The following is a 25,540-nucleotide window of genomic DNA, read 5'->3' as shown; positions in this document are numbered from 1 at the left end:
GAGAGAGAGAGAGAGACAGAGACAGAGAATAAGAAGGGGAGGGGCAGAGAGAGAGGGAGACATAGAATCCGAAGCAGGCTCCAGGCTCTGGGCTGTCATCACAGAGCCTGATGCGGGGCTCGAACCCACAAACCATGAGATCATGACCTGAGCATGACTTAATCAACGGAGCCACCCAGGCGCCCCAGGCTATCTGTATCTTTAAAGAGGCAAGTGTCCAGGGAAAAGTGATTTTTAGTAGTATTTGGAATTAAGGTTGAAGAGAAGCTTAACATTAAAGCAAAATAACTAGCCCAGAGTTAAGGGAAAAGGGGAGGAATAAAGCAAAGAAAGGATCAATTACAAGAAGGTCAGGATGAACTGGCTGGACTGTGAACTGAGAGTCAGCAGGTGGAGGTGTGGGGATGAGCAGGTCCCGGCAGCTGCACCACCTAATGCAATTGCATTGCTGCCGTAGAGAAAAAGGTGAGAAAAGGAAAACCACCAAGGATCCTCCCATCTTCTTCATTGGAGTTAAAGTCTTTATTGGATTTAAATGAGCGAATGAATGAATGAATTAAAGTTTTTTTAAAATTCATTTTGAGAGCGAGAGAGAGCGTGCGCGTGTGAGTGGAGGAGGGGCAGAGAGGGAGAGAGAGAATCCCAAGCAGGCCCCGGGCTGTCAGCGCAGAGCCTGACACGGGGCTCGATCCCACAAACTGTGAGATCATGACCTGAGCCGAGATCAATCAAGAGTCAGATGCCTAACCGATTGAGCCACGCGGGCGCCCCTGGATTTTTTTTTTAAATCGTAAGAGTTAAATCATAAATAAAAATAACTGTATCCATCTCCCCGCCAGAAAAAGATCAGCCCCAAACTCAGAGGTGGGTTATGACTGTGTCTGGGGCGGGCTCCCATCTGCATCAAGAGTCCAAGTGAACAGTCAGCAAATTGTCTCTAATCATTGTCCAAGCAGACGGAGTCCCCAGTGCCCGTCCTGGGCCCGCTAAGATCTTAGCCTTGGGGGCCTCTGCCCACACCTTTTCCCCTCCTGGAATCCTCACCCACATTCTTGTCTGGCTGACCCCTCAGTACAGGCATTGGTGTCTCCTTCCAAGGACATTTCTCCAGTGTCCCAAACTGATTAGGTGCTGCTCACGTGTGCTCCCGTAACCCACTACAACCATGTACCAAACTGTATTGTCATCATTTTCTAGACCCCTGACTTCCTGCTGCCGGGGGGCACTGTGTGGCAGAGACCCAGAGGCCACGGTTCCCCAGCTCCGGGCACTGAGAGGCTCCGTGTGGACAGAGACAGGACGAGCCAGCTGTCCAGGTGAAGAAAATGGTGTGAGGTGGGGGGGAACCTCCAGGAGGGGGCCACTCCCCCTGGGGTTCCCACCACCCTGAGCCTGGCTGCTTACCTCTCCTCCTCTTCCTCTTCCACTGGAAGATGATGTGGCCCAGGAAGCTGAAAGGGAAAAGTCAAGTGAGGTGACAGCTGGGTAGGATCTGAGACATGTTAGAGGCTCAGAAGCCTGTCCCAGTCCGGGATCCATTTCCAGTGAGATCATCAGCTCTTCCTCAGGACCTAAGGGGATGGGATCAGGGCCACATTCAGTTTGGCAAATAACGAGTATGTGTGAGGTACAGGCAGGAAAGGTGACAGTCTGATTTTTTAAAAATGTTTATTATTTTGAGAGAGAGAGAGAGAGAGAGAGAGAGAGAGCAAGCAGAGGAAGGGCAGACAGAGAAGGAGACACAGAATTCGAAGCAGGCTCCAGGCTCTGAGCTGTCAGCACAGAGCCCAATGGGGGGCTCGAACCCACAAACTGTTAGATCATGACCTGAGCTGAAGTTGGCCACTTAACCAACTGAGCCACCCAGGTGCCCCAAGATGAATCTGACAGTCTTGTCCTCAGAGGGCGCCCAGCCCCACAAGGCCTCATGGTGTGAGGTCCAGGTTAGAAAAAGCCTGGGGTCCAGAGCCAGACGGACCTGGGCTCTTGTCCAGGTTCGGCCACTCTCTGACTTTGACAAGTTGCCTCCGCTCTCTGAGCCTCAGTTTCCTCACCTGCCAAATGGGGACTCTAATAGAACCTATCCCTTCAGGGGGTTGTGAAAACCTATTGACATTATGATGTGAAAGTACAGGAAATGGCAAGAATGGAAAGAAGAAACCCCAAGATGAGAATGTACTTGGGCTTTCACGGTCATGAACAGGGACGTAGAGACGCAGACAAGCATTTGGGGTCCAGAAAGGGCTGGAGCGCCAGCATGGTTCAGGCCAGCCACGGAAGCGCAGGTGCAGCTGCTCACCGAGTCCTGGAAGAATGCTGTGGAGCCAGGCACTTGTGGCTCGGACGGCAGCCAGTCTCCACCAAATAGCCATGTGCTGCTCACTCCTGTTTCCCAGTCCCCAGCGGGTTTGGGCCACGTGACTAGCTCTGGACAATTGTCTGTGAGCAGGAGTGATGGCTGCTGACCTGGGGAGGGCTCCATTCCGAGTTGATGTGTCTTCCCCTCTTCTCTTCTCCCTGCTGTGGATTCCGGCGGTGAAGCCCGAAGAGGTGGGGGATGGGGGGAGGGGCTGCCAGACTCTCATCAGACTTTATGAAATAAACCCTTCCTGTGCTCAGCCACGGAGATCTGGAGGTTGTTTGTTGAGGTAGCTAGTGCACGCTGCCACACTGCATACAATACTACTATTATTTCTGCTTCTTGAGGCCAGGTCATGGCCTGTGGCCACACAGCTCATAAGCGGATGGAGCCGGAACCCACAGTCAGGCCCGACTTACAGGGCCGGTTTTTCGAAACGTCCCTCACCCCATGACAGCCTGTCTTCAGGCACTGCTATCACATCTAAGATCTTAAGAAGATGTCCTGCAGGGACAGCCGGATGAGCAGCTCGAACAGTCAGAACACTTGGCAAGTTCAGTGTGAAATCCTGTCATTCTGGATGGTACTGAGCACTTGAAACACTAGTTTGACTTCTGCTGGTGCTGGTGGTTCAGGATAAGCAACACACAAGGAAGACACGGCTCGCCCTGGCTTGGCGGACTATAGCTGGGACTGGAACGCTCATCGTGCAGAAGGACTCACAAGGGAAGAATTCCTCCAGTGTCACGGTTTCACCCTCAGCCCTTACCCGCTTGTGCCCCAGCCCAGAAAGGCAGTTCCGCAAACTCTAAGCTTCAGAACTAGACTTGTGCTTGAATCCCTGCTTTGCCACTTACTGGCTGTGCGACCTTAGGTAAGTCACTTTGCTTCTCTGAGCCTCAATTTCCTCATCCTCAGCAATACTAAGTCCTCATAGGATGGACTCCGGTATTAGAGATGATGGATGAAGGGTACTCAGCATAGTGCTTGGTACGTGTAAGCTTGTTTGCAATTTTTTTTAACGCTTATTTATTTTTGAGAAAGAGAGAGCAGGAGAGGGGCGGAGAGAGAGGGACAGAGGATCCCAAGCAGGCTGTGTGCTGACAGCAGAGAGCCCAATGCAGGGCTCAGACTCACGAACCATGAAATCATGACTTGAGCTGAAGTCGGACGCTTAACAGACTGAGTCATCCAGGCGCCCCACAATTTTTTTTTTTAATTAAAAAAGATTTTTTAATTAAAAAGAGAGAGGCAGAGTGAGAGCGGGGAAGGCACAGAGAGAGAGGGAGACACAGAGTCTGAAGCAGGCTCCAGACTCTGAGCTGTCAGCACAGAGCCCGATACGGGGCTCGAACTTACAAAGTGTGAGATCATGACCTGAGCCAAAGTCTGGCGCTTAACCAACTGAGCCCCCCAGGCACCCCAATTTTTTTTTTTTTAATTTTAGGGAGAAAGAGAGAGAATCCCAAGCAGGCTCTGTGCTCAGCGTGGAGCCTGACATGAGGCTCAATCTCACGACTGTGAGATCATGACCTGAGCCGAAATCAAGTCAATCAGATGCTTGACTGAGCCACCCAGGCATCCTGTGTAAGGTTGTTATAATCCAAGGCAGACTGTTTTTCTCCCAGGGATGACCAGGGGGCTTCCCAGGGAAGATCAGAGGAGAGGGACTCCATGTACAGATTTACACCAAGATTGCTTGTATGTTTATTTACAAATAGGAGACACACACACACACACACACACACACACACACACACACACAGATATCACTGGACATTTCAGGAAACTTGGAGCAGGGAACAGCCCTTCTTCTCTGTCTGTCTCTTCTCTGGGCTCCCTCCTCACTCAGCTTGAGCTCTCTAGAAAAGGGCTCCTGACCCTTTCTTGCTGGGAAGCCTGTGGGTGTTCTGTTCTGGCTGGGCTCTCGCTGCCTCTCATGTCCAAATCTGCCTGTCCCAGTGGGCCACGGGCAAGGGGCTGTTAGCCTTTGCTCAGTCATTCATGTCCAAGCCAAATTCTGCATACAACTCTTTGGTGGTGACACCTCGGATCACGGCTGAAAGGAAAGAAGGAAGAAAGAATGTGTCCGGTGGGAGGCATAGGAAGGAGAATGGCCCAAGGACTGAGCTACCCAGGACCCACTCCTACACCTTATTCCTTCTCCTCTAGTTGGCCGAGATACCCTCCTGCTACTCCTTCTAGACCCCTCCACTGTGGGCCCTGCTTGGCCACCCCAAACTAGACTCATTGAACCCTCACCCCACTTTGCAGAGGAGCCAAACAAAGCTGAGACTGCACTGAGCAGCTAGAGCCATATGCTGAAAATGTAAATTTATATTCACATTGCACCTGGGGCCTGCTGAAAACTCTCACTCCTTAGGCTGCCCTATGGGCCATGTCCTGGCCATTTGGTGATGCCATGCTTCCTGCTCCCTCAAGGACTCTTTTTTCCTCTCAGGGAAAAGGGGTCTCCTCAGAGGCCTTCTCTAACCACCTTAGCTCATCCCCACCCGCCACCCTGTTCATGTCTCAGTATTCCCCAGCTCTGGCCTTTGTTTCTTTCATAGCAGTTAACACATTTTAGAATTCCTTTCTTTGTGCTCCTTTGCTTCCTGAATAGGCCCCAGAAGACTGGGAACCATAGCCCTCAACCTGGCAGGTTGGTGAGTTCATGCTCAAACCTGTCTCTGGCTCTGATGCAGGCCCTACACTTGAAGAAAAAAACCTCAGGGACTCCTGTAAGAGCTGTCCAGCTGCTTTGGAGCATTTGGGGAGCAGGGAAGCTGAGGATGGGAGGGCTGGAAAATTAGAGGGCCCAGGAACAAAATCCAAACACCCTGGGGAATGGGGACTCCTTTCCTCTGAGCCCTGGCTACTCCTCTGGGGTCCTGATACCCACCTAGCTTGCCTAGCAGCATCTGGCCTACATCCTTGATGTCGTTATACTCGTGGAGCTGGGAGATGTGGTCCTCCAGTTCATCCACACTGTAGCCTCTGGGATGAGGGATGGAAGAGAGAGAGAGAGAGAAAATGTTTAAGAAAGCTGGGGAGGACCCAAGGTTCAGAGAGTAACAAGGCATCTATTTAACAAATGTTCACTAGGGGCCTACTAGGGACACAGGGAGGGCCCTGAGGAAACTTACAGTAGGGCGGGGATCTGTCCAGCCCCTCGCTCCTGGCAAACGTCTCTGTGCCCTTAGGGGGTGGTTCCCAGCCACATGCTGGTACTATGTGACCCTGGCCATAGCCGAGGGATTCACAGATAAGCACAGGAGTGGCTACTCAGATCTCCTCATGTGTGAAAGGCACATTCAAAGGCTGCTCAGTCTATGCCACGTGGCCAGAGCATGGGGCATGGGAAAATCTAGGAGTTGCGAAAGAGCCAGCTTCCCCCCAGGCACTGAGGATCCCACCTGCAGAGAGAGAAAGAATGGAGTCCATGTGCAGATGGGAGCAGAGGCAGAGAACCAGGGCCCAGAGAGAGACCGTGAGAGGGATAACCTCTGTTCTGGACAGCTTTCCTCTTCCTAGTTCCAGGTCCTCCTGGGTCTGACCACACCCTACCTGAAAGATTCAGCTGAGACACACAGCTGGGCTGGATGCCCTGAATCCAATAGCAGGGCATGGGGTACGGTCCTTGGTTTTATACTAAGCTAGTGCGGCTGGGTTTCAGTTACTGGGCACTGGTTAAAAGTTATCTTATACATGCTGAGGGGTCCAGCAAGACTTACTCAGATATTAGTTGGGAGATCTCCGTGTCCAGCAGGTCCCTCTTCTCCTTCAGTTTCTGAATGTCAAGGTGCAGAGAATCCTCGCTGCCTCCATCAGCCTGGCCAGACTTGGGAGATGGCCGCTGAGCGACACAGAAAGTCATTAGCCAAGGGCGCCTGGATGGCTCAGTTGGCTGAGCATCCAACTTTGGCTCAGGTCATGATCTCATGGGTTTGTGAGTTCAAGCCCCGCATCAGGCTCGCTGCTGTCAGCGTGTAGCCTGCTTCGGATCCTCTGTCCTCCTTTCTCTCTGGCCCCCCTCCCCTCAAAAATAAAGCAATAAAAAAAAAAAAAAAGTCATTAGCCACACTGACCCATTATGCACAATTTAGAACCTACAAGTTGTCCTCAACAGCCTACCCCTGCTTCTGCCTGCTGACAGACTCCCCCCACCTTTTAATAAGATTACATTTCCCCGCTTCCCTTGGAATTAGATGTGGTCCCTGTTAAGTTCTGGCGAGTAGAAGTTAATCAGAAATGGTGTGTACAACGTCTGGGAACTGTCCTTCCAGGAAGAGGGCCTCCCTTTCTCTGGCCTTCCTCTTTCCCACTGGCTGGAATGTGAATCTAATGATAGAGTTGATCAGTATCTTGGGCGATGAGGTGGAACCCATGTTGAAGATGTGGTAAAACAAGATATAGACCTGGGTCCCTGAGGGTTAGGGTTAGGCCACCATTATTTGGGGTTTTCTTTCACTCCCAGCCAGACGTAATCCTAACCAGTGGGCTCACCCTGGCCCCTAATCTGACCTCAGATAATCTGCTTCAAGTCTACTTGGATTCTCAAGTCTATGATGTCGCTGGGCTTATCATCTCATTGGATAACAAAACCCTTCCCGGGAGCTGCCGTTCACCTTTGCCCTTTCTGCCTCTAAAAGCTGCGAAGTCCAGTGCCTGGGACGCTGCTGATCTTCAGGAAATGTGTGTTGGATCAACTGTCTGCACAGGACAGAAGAGACCGAGGAAGGGATTCAGCAACGAATAAGACAGCAAGCCTGGCCCCTGCCTTCACAGAATGTATATACAACAGCCAATAATTGTGTTTTCCCTCCAGAGAGCTCCACTAAAACGGTCACTTCTCAATGGCCCACTATTCCTTTGTCCTGATACTTTATAACATCCATCACCACCCGACATAGACGTTTCATTAATAACCTTATGCTCCTTGTTGGCCTTACACCACTGGAGTGTAAAATGCATGAGGGCAGGGACTTTGTTTTGTTCACTGTGTCCCCAACAGTGCCTGGCACGTGGTGGACATTCAATAAAATGTGCCAAATGAATGAGTGAATGACAAATAATTAACCAGCTAACAACAAGCCCGAAAAGTGCTTTGAACTTGAAATACAGTGTGCTAAGGGAGCGCCTAACGGGGCAACCGGACTGAGCCAGAAGTTGGGGTGAGGCTTCTCTTAGGGACCTCAACTCTAAAGGAGGAGCAAGCATCAGCTTGGCAAAAAGCTGGAAGGAAAGTATTCCAGAAGGGGAGCGTGTATCTAGATGGCCAAGGCAGGAAAGAACACATGCGTCTGAGGGAATGAGAATGGTTTCTGCGTGGGGTGGATCGTGGTGTGAAAAAGAACAAAACCAACCACTTGCGGTGCTGTCAGGAGGGAGGAGAGACAGAGCCGGCTTGGAGAACGTGGGGTACCGCTGGCAAAGGCCAGGAGACCGTTTCTTCTTTGAAGCTTGGTGGGCAGGAGGAAAAGAAGGGGAAGGCTTGAGAAATGGCCTGGAGTTTCTCAGCAGAACAAGGTCTGCTGGGTGAAGGCCTGACGAGGGCTGGGGTGGGTCAGCTACTGTTGGGGACGGGGAGGAGGGCTGGGGGCAGCACCCACTTACGCCGTGGAGGGTGAGAAGGGGGGCGGGCACAAGGGTACTCACAGGGGATTGGAAGGCCCCGCGGCAACTTTTGGAAAGTCCTGGTTGAGTCCTGGAGAGGAATCCGAGGGAAAAAAGACTGATTGAACCTAGAATCCGCGCTGGGAGGAAACGGGTATGTGGGGGTGTAGGAGGTAAGGAGTTGGGAAGGGGGCAGATAGGGTCCGGGATCAGGGCAGGGATCCTCAAGGAAGGAGGATTCTGAGAAGGGGAGTGTGGAGGGCTAGATGGGGGGCTCTGGAAGTGATCTCTGAGATGAGAGTTGGGCAGGGCTATGAGGCATCAGGAGAGGGGCCGTGAAGGGATGCGCTTTCGCCCTGCTGTCCGCTCTTCGCCCACCTTCTGAGCCCTGGGGTCCGGGGCCCCCGTCTCGGGGGAGTCTGCAGTGCAGGAGCGTCCAGGGCGGAGGCGGGAGAGCGGCCTCTCAGGCCAGCCAGGTAACCGGAAGCTTAGGATGGAGACCGGCAACGGTCAGGTAGCGAGCTGCGCGCGCATCCTGCGAGCCCAGGCCCCGCCCCGCCCCGCCCCGCCCCCCCGAGGTGGGCGGGGACAGCGGCTGCGCGCGCAGCTTTCATTGTGACTCCACCTGTCCCTTTGAGCTCGCGGGGCTCTAACCACGCCCCCTTTCCCTTTCATCTCTCTTGTCGGCCAATAGAATTGGAGGATTGAGGCCACGCCCGCCCAGCTGGAGCTAGAAACGCCCCGTCCCTCCTTTTCTGGCCATCACGTCTGCGCGGTGACTACCGGGAGTAACTCCGCAGTGGTTGCTGGGATCGCGATGATGTGGCCCACCCCCCGTCCCTTTTCCCTTCCCGTGATGTCGGAAGAAACCCGACAGAGCAAATTGGCTGCGGCCAGGAAAAAGGTAAAACGTGCCGAGTCGCGGCTCCCTGACCCAGCCAAAGGCCCCTTCGACGGCCGGGCGGTGGTCAGAGTCTGTGCTGCCCCTAAGGCACACAGGGAGAGCCCCTCGGCGCCCCTTGGCGGCCCCCCGCTCCCCCACCAAAGTCTTCTCAGCCCGTCCCGCCCCCTGGCAGCCCAGCCCCCGCCCCCTCCCGTCGCCCCTGGGTGACTTTGGGCAGTGACTCCCTGGGCTCCCCACTCCGGGCTCGGCTCTCGCCTTCTGCCACCCAGAACCAGACGACCTGGGCTCCCCGGGCCGATCCCGGTCTCCAAGGACCTGGGTCCTGGCCCTGCCTTCCCCTCCCCCACCGCGGAGCGGAGCCGCGGGCGTCGGTAGGGAGGAGTGGAATGTAGTTACGTCACAATCCCCCTCGGAACTGTCATTAGCGCCAGGAGCCTGGTGTTTGATCTTAACTACTCAGTCCCCCTGTGTTTTCATCCCCTTTCTGGTGTGTGGTCATGGCACAAATTTCCAGTTTGAAGGGAACTGGGGACTGTAGGACCTAGGTGGGAGGGGTTTCAAGCACCCTTACTAGACTGTATCCCATCCTTAGACATTGACTTCACTAGTGCTCGAGACACGTTGATAACACCTTGGTGACAGTGGGGGGAATGTGTTTCCTTTAGTTTGGTATCCTCCTAGGTTTCTACTGTTCAGAAAGACTTCTGACATTTTAAATCTGAATCCTCTACCTCACATTTTAATTTCCTATGATTCTGGAACCAGTGCCTCTTAATCACTGCTCTTTGGAGTGAGATCTGCTTACCCTCTGTGGAACAGATCTCTGGAAACTGAACTTCACAGCTGGGAATCTTCCCCCAATCATCATGGAGTGTCCTGAGTGCCACAGGATAAATATGGGACCAAAGCCTCAGTTTTTGCTTAATTCTCTTGAGAAAAATCCTTTTATGTTAATACACATTATTACATATTAATACACATTATTACACATTATAATTACATTACATATTACATATAATTACATTACAAGTTAATACACATTGTTGTGACACATTATGTCATAATAATATGACATTTGCATAGATTTGTAAGATTATAATAGACTTCTCTCTGAAATGGTGCTTGGGTTGCCCTTGTTCTGTTGTGTTTCCAAATTCACCAGGCGTGTGCCTTCACTGCTTTCTGCTGTCAGGGTCTGTTGGTGTAAAAGTTTGAGAAATACCAGTCTGCAGCCTTGACAGATGTGCAGGAATGGACTCTGATGTCTGATTATTCAGATGTTTCAGATGTTTACTTTTCCACCTCTGTGCCTCTGGGATTGCCTCTTGGCACCTGCTGATTTTGTAGCATAAGCCCAGAACTCAGAGGCAGAAGACCGGGTTTAAATTCCATTATTGCCCCCACCCCCTTTATTTTAAAGGCCCGTTACCCATCCATGTCTGCAGTCATTAAGGATTACAACATCTTGTCGGGTTCCTGGTGGCATTAAATCAGGTGGCGGATAGAGGAGTATATTGTAAACAACAAAGCTGGATGTGAATATGGGGGTTTACGGTTCTCACGAGTCCTACTGCTTTTCCTTGCTGCAGTTGAGAGAGTATCAGCAGAGGAATAGCCCTGGTATTCCTGCAGGATCGAAGAAGAAAAGGAAGATTAAAAATGGCAGTAGCCCTGAGACAACCACTGCTGATGATTGTCACTCTCCTGAGGATGTGAGTATTGGCTGGCCAGGCTTCCGGGGGCACAGGGGTACGTGAGGGGTAGTAAAGGGCAGTGATGAAGGTTGTGGAGAAAGTGTCAGGTACAGGTTTGAATCCAACTGTCCCTCTGCTGGAGACCTGTCCCTGCTGGGGATATACTTCCACGTCAGTAAAAATTGGGGTCATTGTTGTCTGACTTACACTCGTGACACTGAAATGAGACGATTGATGTTGTTTTTAGAATAATCCCTTAGTATAGGGCCTTGTGCGGGGTGAACATTCAGTCAAGGGTGGTGCTGTGTGACTGATGGGGTGACTTTCCTCATCCCCAGCTTCAAGGGGAAGCCAGGCAGTGCGAACAGCCATATGCCACCACAGCCTTCCCTTAGGAAGCACCAAGAGAGGCCCAGGGTGTGGTGAGGAGAGCCCCAAGCACTTGGGTCAGGAGACAGTGGGTTTTGAGTCTATCTTTGCCACCTGTTGGCTGGGAGACCTCAGGAAAATCGCTTCCTCCCCTGGGCCTCAGTGGCCTCATCTGTAAGATGATATTGTTGGAGCAGGTCAGTGTCTTCCAGACTTCTAGCTGGAGCCCCCTTTGTTCAAGTGAACCCTTCCCTCGGCAGTCTGGTTTTTGAAACAGAGATGAGATTCCCGTCAGATTCATCCCCGGCATCCTGGGCCTGAGGAGAGGGTCTCACGCATGTATTCAGAAAACAGCTGCATCGGGCAGGTGACTGCATTCTGTGTCACTGCGTCTTTCAGGGGACTTTTCTCTCTGTGCACGTTGATTTCTGCAAGGCGCCAGGTGGCCGTTTGGGAAGGCGGCACAGGCCATGGGTTCGTTCCCGTCTCTCTTTTCCAGCATTCCATTCTCGTGACCTCATCTCTTCTTCCTTCCCTGACTCTCTCACCTCTCTCTAAGCCACTTTTCTCTCTCTCTCTCCCCCTGCCCTTGTTTCTCCCTTTTCGCCTCCTGTAGATTCAGGACATTCTGAAGGTGCTGGTGTCCGACCTTAACCGCTCCAATGGGGTAGCGCTCCCCCCATTGGACAAGTGGAAGGTGAGGCAGTGCCGAGCCCCCTCTCTGGCTTGCTCTTTCCCAGCTGTGCATGCTCCAAGGCTTCTCTGGTTTGGGGGATACTTTGCCTCTGGCTTATTTTATGTTGCTGTCATTAACCCTCAGCCTGTTCATGTCTGCTTTTTCACCTGCTTGGTTGATTGGGTTTGTTTTCCTTCCCCCACATCTTTTATCATCTTGGAGAAGGTGAGACATACCTTATAGGCTCAGAGGAGCCGCTAAGGGGCATGGGGAAGGGAGTACAGGCCTAGAGGAGTCTGGAAGCTTGGATTTGCACTGAGTTCTACGATTCCGTGTCTGTATCCTGCTGTGGTCCTGGAAATGAAGACCCAGATCCTTCTTGTCTTATTATTTTTAATGTTTACTTATTTTTGAGAGAAAGAGAGAGATAGCGTAAGTGGAGGAGGGGCAGAGAGAGAGGGAGACACAGAATCTGAAGCAGGCTCCGGGCTCTGATCTGTCAGCACAGAGCCCGACGTGGGGTTCGAACTCTCGAGCTGTGAGATCATGACCTGAGCCGAAGCTTAACTGACTGAGCCACCCAGGTGCCCCTGCTTGTCGTTTTTTTAAACCCCCTCTGTCTCAGTAGCTGTTTCCCACTTTGGTTTTCTGTTCCCGCAATGCAGGCTTGTGGTTGCAGGGTCCTGGACAGAGCTGACAGCATTTCCAGAAATGAGGAATCATGGAGAGATTAGTTTCAATGGGACATTTGGGGGGGGTGGACAGTGTTTTTTAAACACACCAGACTTTAGCTACAAGACCTAACGGTGTGAAATAACCTGGGTGTTCACAGGATTGTCGTGTGATATATATTTAAGTCCTCAGAAAATTACTTTTGTCCTTTTCTGAACTTTCTTGTGTTTAGTGCTAGGGATCCATGGGAACCCAGGTTCCCTGAACAGGTTGGCATGGCAACACCAGGTTCCGGGGTCAAAGGTCACAGCACGGACAGTAAACATGCAAATGATTCATCTTCAGCTCCCCAGGCTCTGCAGCATTTGATCTAAGGAGGGAGGTAGGGGTGGATTGTCAGAGGCCAGGGCTGATGGGTCCAGAGAGCAGCTAGCCCTGGGCCCTGCAAGAGGTATGGCCTCCTCCTGCTGGCTTCACTGGCTGGGCCTTTGCTCCCTAGTCCTCTCCCCTCATCAAACTTGAATTTGTCAGGCGTCTTCCCCATCTCTTTGCTCATCTGGCCTGTAGGACATGAGATCTCTAGGGGCCAGACGCTTGGACTAAGTGTCAGGCCTGAGCCTGGAAAGAGTCTGGGTGGGGCTCTGGTCAAGCAAGTAGGTCCAGGTAGGGAAGAGGAAGTGGTTTCTCCATGGCTCCTTGTCCCCACTCCCAGGATTGTTCTCCAGAATGTCAAGAATCAGAGGGTAGACATCTTACCTCTGGCTTTTCGGGTTGGTTCTTGGTTTTAGAGCCAGAAGATTGGGGTGGGGGTAGTGGCCATGTTTTTCTTTTTACTTGCAGGCATAGGGTGAGGCTTCTAGTTGGGCAGCTGCTTTCCCAGAAAAGGCCTGAATAAGGCAAACATGGCCAGTGATTGGGGGGAGCAGGGGGGAGAGGAAAAGAGAGCAAGAGAGGAAGGAGGCAGAGGGTGGCGTTGACCACATCTCCATCACCACCACCCTCTTGCCCAGCAGGGGCCCAGGGTGAGGGTCACTCTGGCTTTCCGGAAGAGCCGTGCCTGTCTCCTCCCTGACTGGGCACACCTATCTTCCACCTGCTGTGGCTGCCAAGGTCAGAGCCTGGTACTGTCTCTTGCTGAGCTCCAGGGAGAGCAAAGCCATCACGTATTCATGAAGGAGGTCATGCATACCCTGCTTTGAGCTTTGGCCATCCAGAAGGTTGCAGAGCGGCCCTCCACGCTCCAGAGTGGCTCCCAGCATGTGCGATTGTCACTCTGACCACAGCAACCCCTGTCCTGCCCGCTCTGTACCCCTGCATCCATGGCAGCAAGGCACCTTCTTACCTGCATGGCCCCTAACCCCCTGCTCTGTTCTGTGACAGGCGCCCAAAGACCGCGCCGCTCCTGCTGCACCAACTGTTGATGACACCGTGTCACCTGGCGGTGTCCCTTCCCCCTGTGCTAGTCCCCCCCGTGTCACTAGCATGGCATCAACTCAGGTTTGTGCCCCCTCCCCCCTTGCCTGCCACCCCACTGTACGTTTGCCCTGTGCTCCTCCTCAGAGGACCGTACCTGCTTTGGGCCCTCGTCTCCTTTCTTCAGGTAGTTTGGTTTCTAGAGCCAAGCACCCTTCCCGAGGACTGAAGTGAGGGAGGCCAAGACCAGGTCTTTCCTTGAAGTTTGGGAAGATGGAAGGTTGTCAGAATGAGCTTGGCTCCCCCCCGCCCCCATCCCTGGGTGGTCTTACCAGAAATTGAGTGACTACCTCATGCATTTCTTCCCTAACAGAACCATGATGCAAAAAATGAACCTTTTCTCATGGAAGAAAGCAAGTGAGTAACTCCTATGGGGGCAGGGGTCCCTAGGCTGAGGGAGTTGGGGCGGGCCACTGCCCGTGACCCCCTCTTTCTCTTCGAGCCTCCTACACCCCTGACTCCTGTGTTCATCCGCAGATGTCTGTCATCTACCGAGAGCCTGCGACAGCTTTCTCAGCAGCTCAATGGTCTTGTGTCTGAGGTACCCCAGAACTTGAAGCCCAAAGGGGAGTAGAGGGGGAGGGAAAACATGATAGAAGGCAACAGAGGTGGAGAGAGGGAAGAGCCTGGGACCAGCTGGCCTGCTGGCTGATGTGTAGCTCGTCACAGCTCCTCTGAGTGTCCTCTTTGAAGCTCCCCGAATGAAGGGGTTGGACCTCGAGGCTGGTTACCTCGTTTGATCCTGCTGCAGACAGCACGGAGTGAGAGCTGCCCGGGAGGGGGATGGAGGAGGGGGAGATAAGAACCAGGAGGAGTTGGTACAAAGGGGTTACTGCCAAGTTAGAAAAGTTTGCAGTTGTTGGGCAAGACAGGAAGTTGGAGAGCTTAGGCACCGAGGGGGACAGCGCGCGTCTCCATGTGAGCCCTTTCGTGTCTCCTAGTCTTCATCCTACATCAATGGGGAGGGCCTGGCTACTTCTGCTAACATAAAGGATCTGGAGGTAAGTTGGCTTGGACCACGGCCCAGTGATCCTGCAGGCCAGCCCCCACCTCCTCCCACAGCGGGGGCTGGGTGCCCCTCTGCCAGCTGAGACAGCCCAGACAGCCCCCAACCCTAATGACTGCTCTCTCTACCTCTCCCCCCGCCCTCGTCCAACTCCTCCTCCTCCTCCTCCTCTGCATGCGCCTCAGAGCCGGTACCAAGAGCTATCACTAGCCCTGGACTCCAGCAATCTAACAAACAAACAACTCAGTAGCAAGATAGAGGAATTGGTAAGAGTCCAGTGGGGTCCCCTGGTTTCACGCTGCCAATCTGGGGCTCTAGTTTTCCCCTGGGGCTCTGAAGAGAGGGGCTGGGGGCCCCTGCTGCCAAGGGAGAGTGGGGTGCTGGGGGGCCTAGGTCTCAGCTGGAGGGACCCCGGAGCACGGAGCATGCAGCATGGCTCTCTGTGGCTGCCCTCTTTGCCTCCTCTCTGTTCTCCAGACACCCCTGCTCGAGTCCTCTCCCCACTTGCCCCGGGGCTGTTGCCTCTGGAGGAAGCACTGGCTTGACTGGTGTGGTCTGGCCCTGACTCAGTCCCTAATTTGCTCTGTCTCTGAACTCGGACAAGTCACCTTTCCTCTGTGGGCTTCAGTTTCCTGAGGAGGTAGAATTCGAGGTGTCCGAGTCTGTCCGATTTAGCTCAGAAGATCAGGGCCCTTCATTCCCATATCCCTGCTGTTAAGAACCGAACGGGGCCTATGGTACACGCTCAGTAAATATCTGCTGAATGAGTGCACCCTTCCAAGCCACGAGCTGGCAGAAGGGTAGTCTCGTTTCTCAGCTCCCGTTTCTAGAGGTTTATGTCCTTGGCCTTTCATGGGTATTCTGGATTCAGACTCACTTGTGTAGATGTGAGGCAAACCACCCAAGACCCAAGGTCTCTTGCCTTGGGAACTTGAGGAGAGTCTGTCAGTTCATGTCCCCATGAACTTTCCCTTTAAAACCCATTTCTGGCCCCTGCCCATCCCTCCGTTTTGGTCTGGGGAGGGTAGTAAAAGGGGGACAGCCTCAGTTACCCTCCTTTGACTCTCTCCACAGAAACAACAGCACCAGGAAACTTTGGATCAACTGGAAAAAGTAACGTAACATGATTTGTCTGCTGATTACGTGGCGGATAGGTTTGGGGAGGATTCAGTTGTAGAGGCCCATTCTCGTCTGGGTCTGCTCCCAGCCTGGAGAAATAAAGGGCCCCCTCTTCCCGCACCCCTGCCCTACCCTTCTGCTGCCCCCCCCCCCCCCCCCGGGCCCCAAATCTGACCTCATTGTTGGGCCTGTCCTGGGCCATCGGTGGCATTCCAGGAGCGTGTCTTTTGCTGTTTCAACTCTGCCTCCTCCCAGTCAGGGATGTTGTGTCCTTCTTGCAGGAGAAGAAGGAGTTTGAGCAGAAGCTTATGAAGGAACAGGGTTCTCTAAGGGAACAGCTACAGGTGTGTGGTGTCAAGGTCTCCCTCCCACCCCCCAGGAAACGCTTCCTTTCCTCCTCTTCACGGCTGCTTCCCCTTCCCTCCCAAAGGTTCACATCCAGACCATAGGGATTCTGGTGTCTGAGAAGACCGATTTACATACAGCCTTGGTCCATACACAGCAGGCAGTCAGGCAGAAAGCAGGTAGGAGTCTAGACACCCATGTCTCAGCCTGGCACATTGGCAGGGCTTTGGTGGGATTCCTTCCTGGGTCCCACTTCGAACTCTGTCATTCCAGGAGAGTCTGAAGATCTTGCTAGTCGCCTGCAGTCTTCCCGCCAGCGCGTAGGAGAGCTGGAGCGCACGCTGTCTGCTGTGTCTACACAGCAGAAACAGGTGGACAAGGTGAGCCCAGCAGCTGACCCATCCACTGGAGGCGCAGCTACCCTGACAGGGGAATGGCCTGAAGGTCCCTTCTGTACGACGGGGTGTCTTGCTGCCCAGAAGGCGGCACGGGCCATTTCTCGCTGCCTTAAAGTTATGTGGTTATTAAAAGCAACCTGGGGCTGAGCTGGCTGACTTGAGGGAGTTGGCAGGGGTGGGAGCTGCTTTCTGGAGGGAGCACTGAATGCAGAGCCCAGAGGCTGAGAGCCAGCCCTGCCCTCCATGGGCTGTGGACCTTGGCCAGTCCAGAACAGTACTTTTTTTTTTTTAATGTTTGTTCTTGAGAGAGACATGTGCCAGTGGGGGAGGGGCAGAGAGAGAATCCCGAGCAGGTCCCAGGTGGTCATCGAGCCTGCCTTGGGGCTCGATCTCATGAACCATGAGATCATGACCTGAGCTGAAACCAAGAGTTGGATGCTTAACTGATGGAGCCACCCAGGTGCCCCTAGAACAGTACTTTCAGTACGCTACCATTTGTACAGGAAGGGGAGAAGGGTGTGTGTGCTAGATACGAAGTGTGTGAAAGGATGTATAAATACCCAGGGAGAGAAACAGAGTAGCTGGGAGGCATGTCACCTCTGTCCTTCTGGGTGGTGAGCTGTGTGAACAGACCATCCATTAAAAAAAAGGAACAGAGGATCACGATGCAAACTCACTTCCCCTCCTTGTGTCTGCTCCCCCACCCCAGGGAGAAAATGGGTGAAGAACCAGATGTTTAATCCCAGCTCTGTCTCGGTGACGACTTAACTTGTGCCACTCTGTGTTGTTCACCTGTAAAACAGACATGCACCCATGCCTCCCCCAGGCGGTGATCGCGGGGATTCGGTGCGATTGTTAGCTCGGTGCCCAGTAAAGTGCCCAGTAAAGGTTCAGAAGTGCTGGTGCCGCTAGTAATAATGATTGCAGTCCTACCTGCCCTGTGTGGGCCTCCGCTAGCCAGCTGTGGCTCTCTCCCACCCTTACCGAGTTCTTAGCCGAGGCACGTGAGAACATGGGCTTGGGAATGCTTTGAACGAAATGTCAAGGGTGGGTGCGGGCTGAAGAAGCACAGCTCTAGAGGAGTCCCTGTGCGGCCATTAGTCCTCGAGACGCACCTTCTGCCTGCCCGATCCTGACCTCGCCTTTCTGTGTTTGCAGCACAACAAGGACTTGACCAAAGAGCGAGATGCCCTCAAACTGGAATTATACAAGAACAAGTAAGATGGCTGGGGGCTGGGAAGTGGGAGGGGGACAGGAACATGGCGGGGGGGGGTGGGTGCATATGGGTTAGGACAGATGCAGAGCCGGGCTCTGGGCCCAGCTGTGCAATCAACACAGGCCGTGGCCTCAGGCCGCTCCTGTCTTCTCTCTGGCCTGCCACTTGTGACTCCTGATCCCCGGGTCCCTTCCGACGCCACTGTTCTGCGGCTCTGTGGTGAGGGTGGTGGGTGGATCACCAGAGCGCTCTTTTCTGTTCTTTACTCGTACCTTTCTTTGCTGCCCGTGGCTACAGCAAAGACAACGAGGACCTAAAGGAGCATAACTCGGAGCTGGAAGAGAGGCTGCGTGTCTGTATGGAAGAGAAGGAGGCCCTGCAGCTTGGGGTGCAGGAGCTGGAGAAGAAGCTGGAGATGTCGGAGCTCCTGCTGCAGCAGGTGAGGCCAGAGTCCCAGGGAGTTGGGGCCCCATCCATCTGGGGCCGCCGTCTCCAGCCAGGAGCTGGAAGATTTGCATTCTCGTGCTGCTCCTGCCGTAGAATCCTGCTGCAGACATCGATAAAGCATCTACAAATCGGGCCCCGCCCAGACCTGTGGAATTAGAATCTCAGGGATGGGGCTTTTTTTTGCTTTTTTTTAAAGCGCCCCGGTTGAAAACCATTGTCGTATAGATGATAGTTCCGAGTCATGACACATAACAAGGCAGTTCTAGCCCATGCGTCTGTCTGCTTCCTCTCGGAGGCCGGGCCACCAGGTCGTCAGGGTGCCTGGGTCAGAGAGCTTCCCCTTGTCAGTGCTTCTTCACACTGAGCAACACTCAGCCTTCACGTCACTTCCTTCGGCAAGGCTCTTCCTTCCAGATCAGCACAGACCCTCAGATACTCTGAGAAGGAGTGTGCGTAGGTTCCTTGTCCTCCCTAAGATCTTTTCCTAGCGAAACAGCCCCAACTGTTTCTCCCACGGTCTGTCACCCTCCTGATTGCTTTCTTCGGGATGGGACCTGAATTGTCAGGGCTCCTCTTACAGTCAGTCTTCCAGAGCAAAACACGAGTCTGCAGATTCGGCCTGGCCTGGGCAGCATACAGAGCTCCGTATCCATCCATCCACCCATCCATCCACCCAGTACGACTGGAATGCCTCCTTTGTGCCCATTCCTGTGATGGGCAGTCTAACAAATGGCCTGCTGGAGATAGAAAAAGTGAGGGCTTATGCTTGCTCCGGAGTTGATGGATGCCTGTCCTCTGTGACCTGAACACCCCATCTCTGGGACAAGCACCACTCTGTAGCCTTAATCATTATAGCCAGAAAGGATCTGGAAGGATGAACACCAGGTTGATGGGCCTGGGAGGCAGAGGGCCACTTACAATGAATATTCAGTAAACATGAGGCTTGCGGACGTAGTACTAATGACGTGAGGGTGGACCTCTTCATCGATGTGGATGCACGTTATCCTAGCGCACACCCGTTTGCGGGAACCTGCATAGAGCAGCCCGGTTTCCCAACGCTAACCTTCTCGTTTTCTACTCTCCAGTTTGCTAGTGGGTCTAAACCCCCCGACAGCAACCAACAGTTACAGCAGGCCCTGGAAGAACGGGCACGGCTGGAGACACGTGTGGGGCAGGTGAGGCCTTGCAGGGCGAGGGGTGTGGAAGCAGGATGATCTCAGGCAAGCAGGAGCTGGTGAGGCCCCGTGGCTGCCCCTGCTAACCTCTGTGCCCGTTCTTGCAGCTGAAAGACACCCTCAAGCATATGCAGCTGGAGAGAGACAAGTACGTAGAGAATCTGAAAGAGGATAATGCCTTTTGGCAGGAAAGGATGAAACAGATGTCTGAAAAGGTAAGGTGTGACCTTCGGCCCCCCCACCTTAGGTCATTTGATCTTTCGGGGCGTCAGTAAAATGGGAAGGCTGTCACTTGCTGTGTGCAGCCAGAGGTGGCTGGGTGGTTTTTGCGGGGGCGGTGGGGGTGGGGTGGGTGGAGAGGGCGACGGTTGCCTGGCCGTCCCTCCCTCCGCAGCCCCCACATGCCCATCCCTCCCTCCCCACCCCCCACACGTCCATCCCTTCTGTGCTCTGGGCAGATGCAGCAGTTGAAGGAAGAGAAGGAGCACAGCGTGAGTCAGGTGCAGGAGCTGGAGGCCAGCTTGGCTGAACTGAAGAAACAGATAGGTAAGCTGGGGCCGGAGTGGTAGGGGAACAGGATTGGTGTCAGAGGGCCAGCGAGGATGCCTTCGAATGCTCTAGGAAGGCGGACAGATGGAAGGGCACTGTGGCCAAGGGAAGGAGGTCTGGACCAGGAGTTGGCATATCTGGGTTGAGTGCCCACTGTCAACCACCCAGTGTTGTCTTGAGCATAAAAACGTGAAGAACTCTATTCATAAGTGTCTGGAAAGATTGCACGTCCTATGAGTGTGAGGGATTATCGGTCAGGAAGCCAAGGTTTGGGGTGAGGAAGCCCAGTTGGGAGCAGTGGACCAAGGGGCGCCCGGCTGGCTCAGTCGGTAGAGCGTGCGACTCTCGATTTTGGGGTCGTGAGTTCCAGCCCCTTGTTGGGCATGGAGCCTCCTTTATTTATTTATTTATTTATTTATTTATTTATTTATTTTTATGTTTATTCATTTTTGAAAGAGGGAGACAGAGCACAGGCAGGGGTGGGGCGAAGAGAGAGGGGGACACAGAATCCGAAGCAGGCTCCAGGCTCTGAGCTGTCAGTACAGAGCCCGACGCGGGGCTTGAACTCACGAACCGCGAGATCATGACCTGAGCTGAAGTCGGATGCTCAACCGACTGAGACACTCAGGCGCCCCGTGGAGCCTCCTTTAAAAAAGAAAAAAAAACCAAAAAACTAGGAGCTGCGGACCAGAAAGAGGGGTTTTTTGAAGGCACAGGGATAAGAAGCCTCTACCACGTGCCCCCCGCAGAGGTCCCCCCAGCCCAGGAACCTCCAGCAGGGCCCTCGGAGGTGGAAGAGCGACTGCAGGCGGAGGCTGAACGACTACAGAAGGAGCTGGAGAACCTGGCAGGGCAGCTGCGGGCCCAGGTGCAGGACAACGAAGGTCTGAGCCGCCTGAACTGGGAGCAGGAGCAGCGGCTGCTGGAGCTGGAGCGGGCCGCCGAGTGCTGGGGGGAGCAGGCTGAGGAGCGCAAGCAGATTCTGGAGACGATGCAGAATGACCGTACCACCATCAGCCGTGCGCTGTCCCAGAACCGTGAGCTCAAGGAGCAGCTGGCTGAGCTGCAGAATGGCTTCGTCAGGCTGGTGCGCAGCCCTTCCTCCCTGGCTGAGTCCTTTGGTGCTGGGCAAGACCCTTGACCTCTCCGGGCCTTTGTCTCCCCGCCTGTAAAATGGGGCCGGTGGGGGGGGCGGGGTACGGACCTTACGTGAAATGGTGCCAGTCACGGCACCTGTGAGCGCAGATGAGTGGGGTGGGGGGATTTTCCCACTTGCCTCCACCTTTCCCTGAGCTGTGGGAGGCAGACACCGAGCTCTGGGGTCTCTGGCCACACTGGGTAGCCGCCGATTCCTTCTCTTCGTTCAGAGCAACGAGAATATGGAGATTTCCAGCGCGCTGCAGTCAGAGCAGCATGTCAAGAAGGAGCTGGCCAAGAAGCTGGGCCAGCTGCAGGAGAGGCTGGCGGAGCTGAAGGAGACGGTAACCCCTGCGTCAGCTGCAGAGGCCCGGGGGGGCGGGGGGGGGGGGGCTTGGCCAGGACCCGCGGTTCCAGCCTGGGGTTGGTGGCGGGGGCATGTGACGGCAGAGTCCTTCTGAGCACAGCTCCTCGTGGCTCCTTGCTCCTGACTTTGAGAAGTGGGTAGCCCTGGGCCGAAGGTCATCATTCCAGCTAGAGCCTTCGAGCCCCCAGTGAGGGGGGAGAGCTTCTTGGATTCAGCTGTGGCTTCTGACCCCAGCGGTCACTCTTCACTTCTCATCTCTCGGCCTCAGTTTCCTTAATCTAGAAGGGAGATGACCCTTTTGCTTACAGAGGTGTCGAGGGTTAAATGACAACCATGCCCTTAAGGGGGGGCCGCGCTTCGATTTTCCACTAAAGTTAAAATGGCAAGAAGGTTGTCAGGAGGTGTGAGTCTGGGTGAGGGAGGCGTGGGGCTCTGCGCCAGGGGGCAGTCACTGAGGTCCCGGAGTGAAGGAGCCAGGCCACCCCCCGCCCCCCCTTTCCCCAACCACCCCCGGCAGGGCGGCAGAAAGAGCTGTTGCCCCTACCTCCCCGGTCCCGGCTCCGAATCTGCAGGCCGCCTGCCTCACTCCCAGGGTCTTCCCGCAGGTGGAGCTGAAGAGCCAGGAGGCCGAGAGCCTGCAGCAGCAGCGAGACCAGTACGTGAGCCACCTGCAGCAGTACGTGGCGGCCTATCAGCAGCACGTGGCCGCCTTTCAGCAGCTGGCCTCCGACAAGGAGATGCTGCAGAAGCAGGTGCTGCTGCAGACGCAGCTTATGGACCGGCTGCAGCACGAGGAAGTTCAGGGCAAGGCGGAGGCCGAGATGGCCCGCCAAGAGTTACAGGAGACCCAGGTGAGGGGCTTGGAGCGCCGGGCCCCCCCGGGGAGGGCCTGCGGCCTGTATCCCTTCTCACTCCTTCCCGGCCCCTCAGGGACGCCTGGAAGCTGCCACCCAGCAGAACCAGCAGCTCCAGGCGCAGCTGAACCTCATGGCTGTGCCTGAGGAAGGTAAGCGGGACCGGCCCAGGGAAGAGGACGGAGCCCCAGGAGGAGGAGGGGGGACTTCAGGGCGGCGAATCCTCCTCCTCCTCCTCCGGGGACGCGCTGGCCCAGGGTCGCTCTGGGAGGTGGGGCAGAGCCCGGCTTTCCTCCCCTGCCCGCTCCACCTCCCCTGTTGGGTTGTCTGAGGCCCCTCCGGCTGCCTCGACAGGAGACGGACTGGACGGTGAGGAGAAGGACGGGGAGGCAGCCCCGCCGAAGCTGAGCATGCCGGAGGACCTAGATAGCCGCGAGGCCATGGTGAGCGGCCCTTCCCCGTCCCACCTTCCCGCTTCCCTCTGGGGTCCCCCGCCACCCTTCTCCTCTCTTGGTTTGCCCCCCTCGGCTTCTCTTGACCCCCAACCTCCCCCGGGAGCCGGTGGTCCGACCTTGCGCCATCCTCGAAACACCAGGTGTGCCCACCGAGGCAGTGAGAGGAGCGCCTCTCTGCCTCCCCGGCCCCGGCTCGTCCCGAGCGTCCCCCACAAAGGCGCACGCGTACACGTCTTGCCCGCAGGTGGCATTTTGTAACTCGGCCCTGGCCAGTGCCGAGGAGGAGCAGGCGCGGCTGCGCGGGCAGCTGAAGGAGCAGAGGCTGCGCTGCAAGCGCCTGGCTCGCCTGGTGGCCCCTGGGACCACCGAGGACAGCGTGCCTGGGGAGACCCACCAGGCCCTCCAGGTGGCCATGGACAAGCTGCAGGTGAGTGAATCGGCTCCGGCACGGCCCCGGCGGGGTGGGGGGGCGGAGATGGATAGGGAGGGCTGCCCGGCCCTGACCCCCGCTGCTGTGGCTGCAGAGCCGCTTCCTGGAGCTCATGCAGGAGAAAGTGGATCTGAAGGAGCGGGTGGAGGACCTGGAGCATCGCTGCATCCAGCTTTCTGGAGAGACGGACACCATAGGTGAGCGGGCCGGCCAGCCCCCGGGGTCGGGGGAGCTCCGTGAGGGCTCGCAGAGCCTGAGCGTCAGCCGGTCTGCCCCGCAGGAGAGTACATTACCCTCTACCAGAATCAGAGGGCCATGCTAAAGGAGCGGCACCGGGAGAAAGAGGAGTACATTAGCCGACTGGCTCAGGATAAAGAAGAAATGAAGGTGGGCCCTCAGCGTCCCCGGGAGCAGAGAGGGGGCGGGGCGGGGCCGGGGTAGAGCTGGGGCTCAGCACCTCTCCCTCCAGGTGAAGCTACTGGAGCTGCAGGAGCTGGTGCTCCGTCTGGTGGACGAGCGAAATGAATGGCAGGGCAAGTTCCTGGCCACTGCCCAGAACCCTGCTGGGGAACCCGCTACGGCACCCCCAGCCCAAGAGCTTGGCGCTGCCAGTGGCCGGGGTGGTGAGTAGAGCCCGCGGGCGGGTGGGCGGGCGGTGGGGGAGGGCTTGCACAGCGCTCAGGGCCCCGCCCCTCTCTCTCCCCCCGAAGATGATCTTCGAGAAGTGAGCCTGGCCGACGGTGACAGTGCGGAGCCTCCCCAGGGAGAGGCCCTGTCACGCCACACTGCAGCTGAGAACCCCACCGCTCAGCAGATCATGCAGCTGCTGTGTGAGATCCAGAACCCCCGAGAACGCCCGGGCTTGGGCAACAACCCCTGTGTCCCCTTCTTCTACCGGGCCGATGAAAATGATCAGGTGAAGATCACGGTGGTCTAGGAGTTAACACTAGCACACAAAGCCTAGACAATTGGGGCTGGGGGCTCTGCCCCCAGCCTGTCCCTACCACCCTATCATTCCTTCCCGACCACCCTTTTCTCCTTAGACTACCAAGATAAGACCCTCGAGAGGGGTACGATGAACCCCCTAACGGAGGAGACAAATACGTACAGACCCCTTGCCACCTTGGCAACGGCTGTATCTTTATCTCTGGGCTGTTCACAGTTCCGGAAAAACAAAGAGCCAGAGGCTCAATAAATATAGTTTATTTAGGAGGTTGCCTCTTTTGGGGAGCAGGGGCTCCCTGGTGGCCTCCTCGCCCCCATCAGGTAGTCCTTCATTCAGAGGGGCTCATGCATCCTCTCTTCAGAGGCACTTTGGGGCACAAGTGGCCCCCACACTGTCCAGTTAGGTGACTGGGCAGCACTCTCCCAGGCCTTGGGATGTCAGGGCTAACAAGCCAAGCAAAGGCATAAGCTGGTGGCGGGGTGGGCTCCTCCCCAGCTCCCTCCCCAGTGTACATACTTATCTGTGTAACATTTTGTATATTCTGGGGATAGGGCAGCCCCTGTACCATAGCAGAGGTTTGAACTGGCAAATGGGGAGAAACTTCTATTAAATATTTGAATATAGGGAAACTTATTTATTGATAGCATAGGACAGAGAGGAAGGGGGTGGGGACGGGGTCCTGCAGGGGTAATTCGACTCCTGTTTCGCTTTTTATCTCAGAATAAATGGATTTAGCCATACCGCTTGGCCTCGTGTGTGCCTCTTTTCCAGTCACCGGTCACTAGGTCCTGGGGTCTGTGCTGTGGGTGCTGAACAGGGAGCAGGTCCTGCCAGCAGAGGGCAGGCTTCTGGATTGTGCAAAGCCCCGCTGTGTCTGAACCTGCCCAAAGGAGCCGTTAGAGAAGGTCCAGCCCTGTTGCCCTCCTGCTGCTTGGGGAAGCCTGGGGGATCTCAGGGGGACTCGAAGGTGGTGGTGGTGGGGCGGGGGGGGGCTCATGCCCTAATGGCCAAGAGGCTCAGAAGCCTGATCCAATCCTGGGGAGGGGCAAGCAAGGTCCCAGCACTCAAGAGTGCCGACTTCCAGGTCAGGCAGTTTCTGTGGCGTCACCCTGCCCCTCTGGTGGCCTGTTGTCCCGTCCCTCCATAGTGCGTGCCCGTGCCCCCAGCCCTCCCTCCAGGCTGAGTTGGTGGCCCTGCCCCCCTAGTGGGCAGAGCAGGCTTCCTAGAATAAGGACCTGTGAGCCTTTCCCAGTAGGCCTGGGAAAGGGTGAGGCCTTTCTTTGCCACTCCTCACAGCACACTAGCAATGGCTGGGCCCTTCCCCACCCCTGCA

General features: G+C 55.2%; 1 protein-coding gene and 1 long non-coding RNA gene across 8 annotated transcripts; one reads left to right on the top strand and one right to left on the bottom strand.

Annotated features, from left to right (window-relative positions):
- Nucleotides 1-6,128: 6,128 nt before the first annotated feature.
- Nucleotides 6,129-8,524, bottom strand: LOC122204896. The gene is made up of 4 exons (XR_006195829.1): nt 8,354-8,524; nt 8,018-8,066; nt 6,988-7,072; nt 6,129-6,215 (listed from the first exon to the last, which is right to left on the bottom strand). It is a non-coding gene; the product is annotated as an uncharacterized LOC122204896 (long non-coding RNA).
- Nucleotides 8,525-8,649: 125 nt separating this feature from the next.
- GOLGA2 (golgin A2) lies at nt 8,650-24,948 on the top strand. Of its 7 annotated transcripts, XM_042912689.1 has the most exons (27): nt 8,650-8,879; nt 10,469-10,591; nt 11,559-11,639; nt 13,671-13,787; nt 14,077-14,120; nt 14,241-14,304; nt 14,705-14,764; nt 14,955-15,035; nt 15,844-15,882; nt 16,170-16,232; nt 16,319-16,412; nt 16,507-16,613; nt 17,790-17,848; nt 18,145-18,286; nt 19,380-19,469; nt 19,577-19,684; nt 19,928-20,015; nt 20,768-21,105; nt 21,386-21,499; nt 22,128-22,373; nt 22,453-22,528; nt 22,731-22,819; nt 23,076-23,258; nt 23,356-23,458; nt 23,542-23,648; nt 23,731-23,884; nt 23,972-24,948. In XM_042912689.1, exons 1-27 carry the CDS (start codon nt 8,793-8,795, stop codon nt 24,196-24,198), a joined length of 3,084 nt encoding a protein of 1,027 aa, XP_042768623.1. In that variant the 5' UTR covers nt 8,650-8,792; the 3' UTR covers nt 24,199-24,948. The 7 variants fall into 7 exon arrangements, with proteins under 7 accessions (XP_042768623.1, XP_042768624.1, XP_042768625.1 ...); XM_042912690.1 differs by lacking the exon at nt 11,559-11,639; XM_042912691.1 differs by lacking the exon at nt 14,955-15,035.
- The last annotated feature ends 592 nt before the right edge of the window (nt 24,949-25,540 follow it).

This window comes from Panthera leo, chromosome D4 (genome assembly GCF_018350215.1).
Source record: "Panthera leo isolate Ple1 chromosome D4, P.leo_Ple1_pat1.1, whole genome shotgun sequence".
In the NCBI taxonomy this organism is placed as follows: Eukaryota; Metazoa; Chordata; class Mammalia; order Carnivora; family Felidae; genus Panthera; species Panthera leo.
Note: the sequence above shows the minus strand (reverse complement) of the source record. Positions and strands in the feature narration are given on the sequence as shown.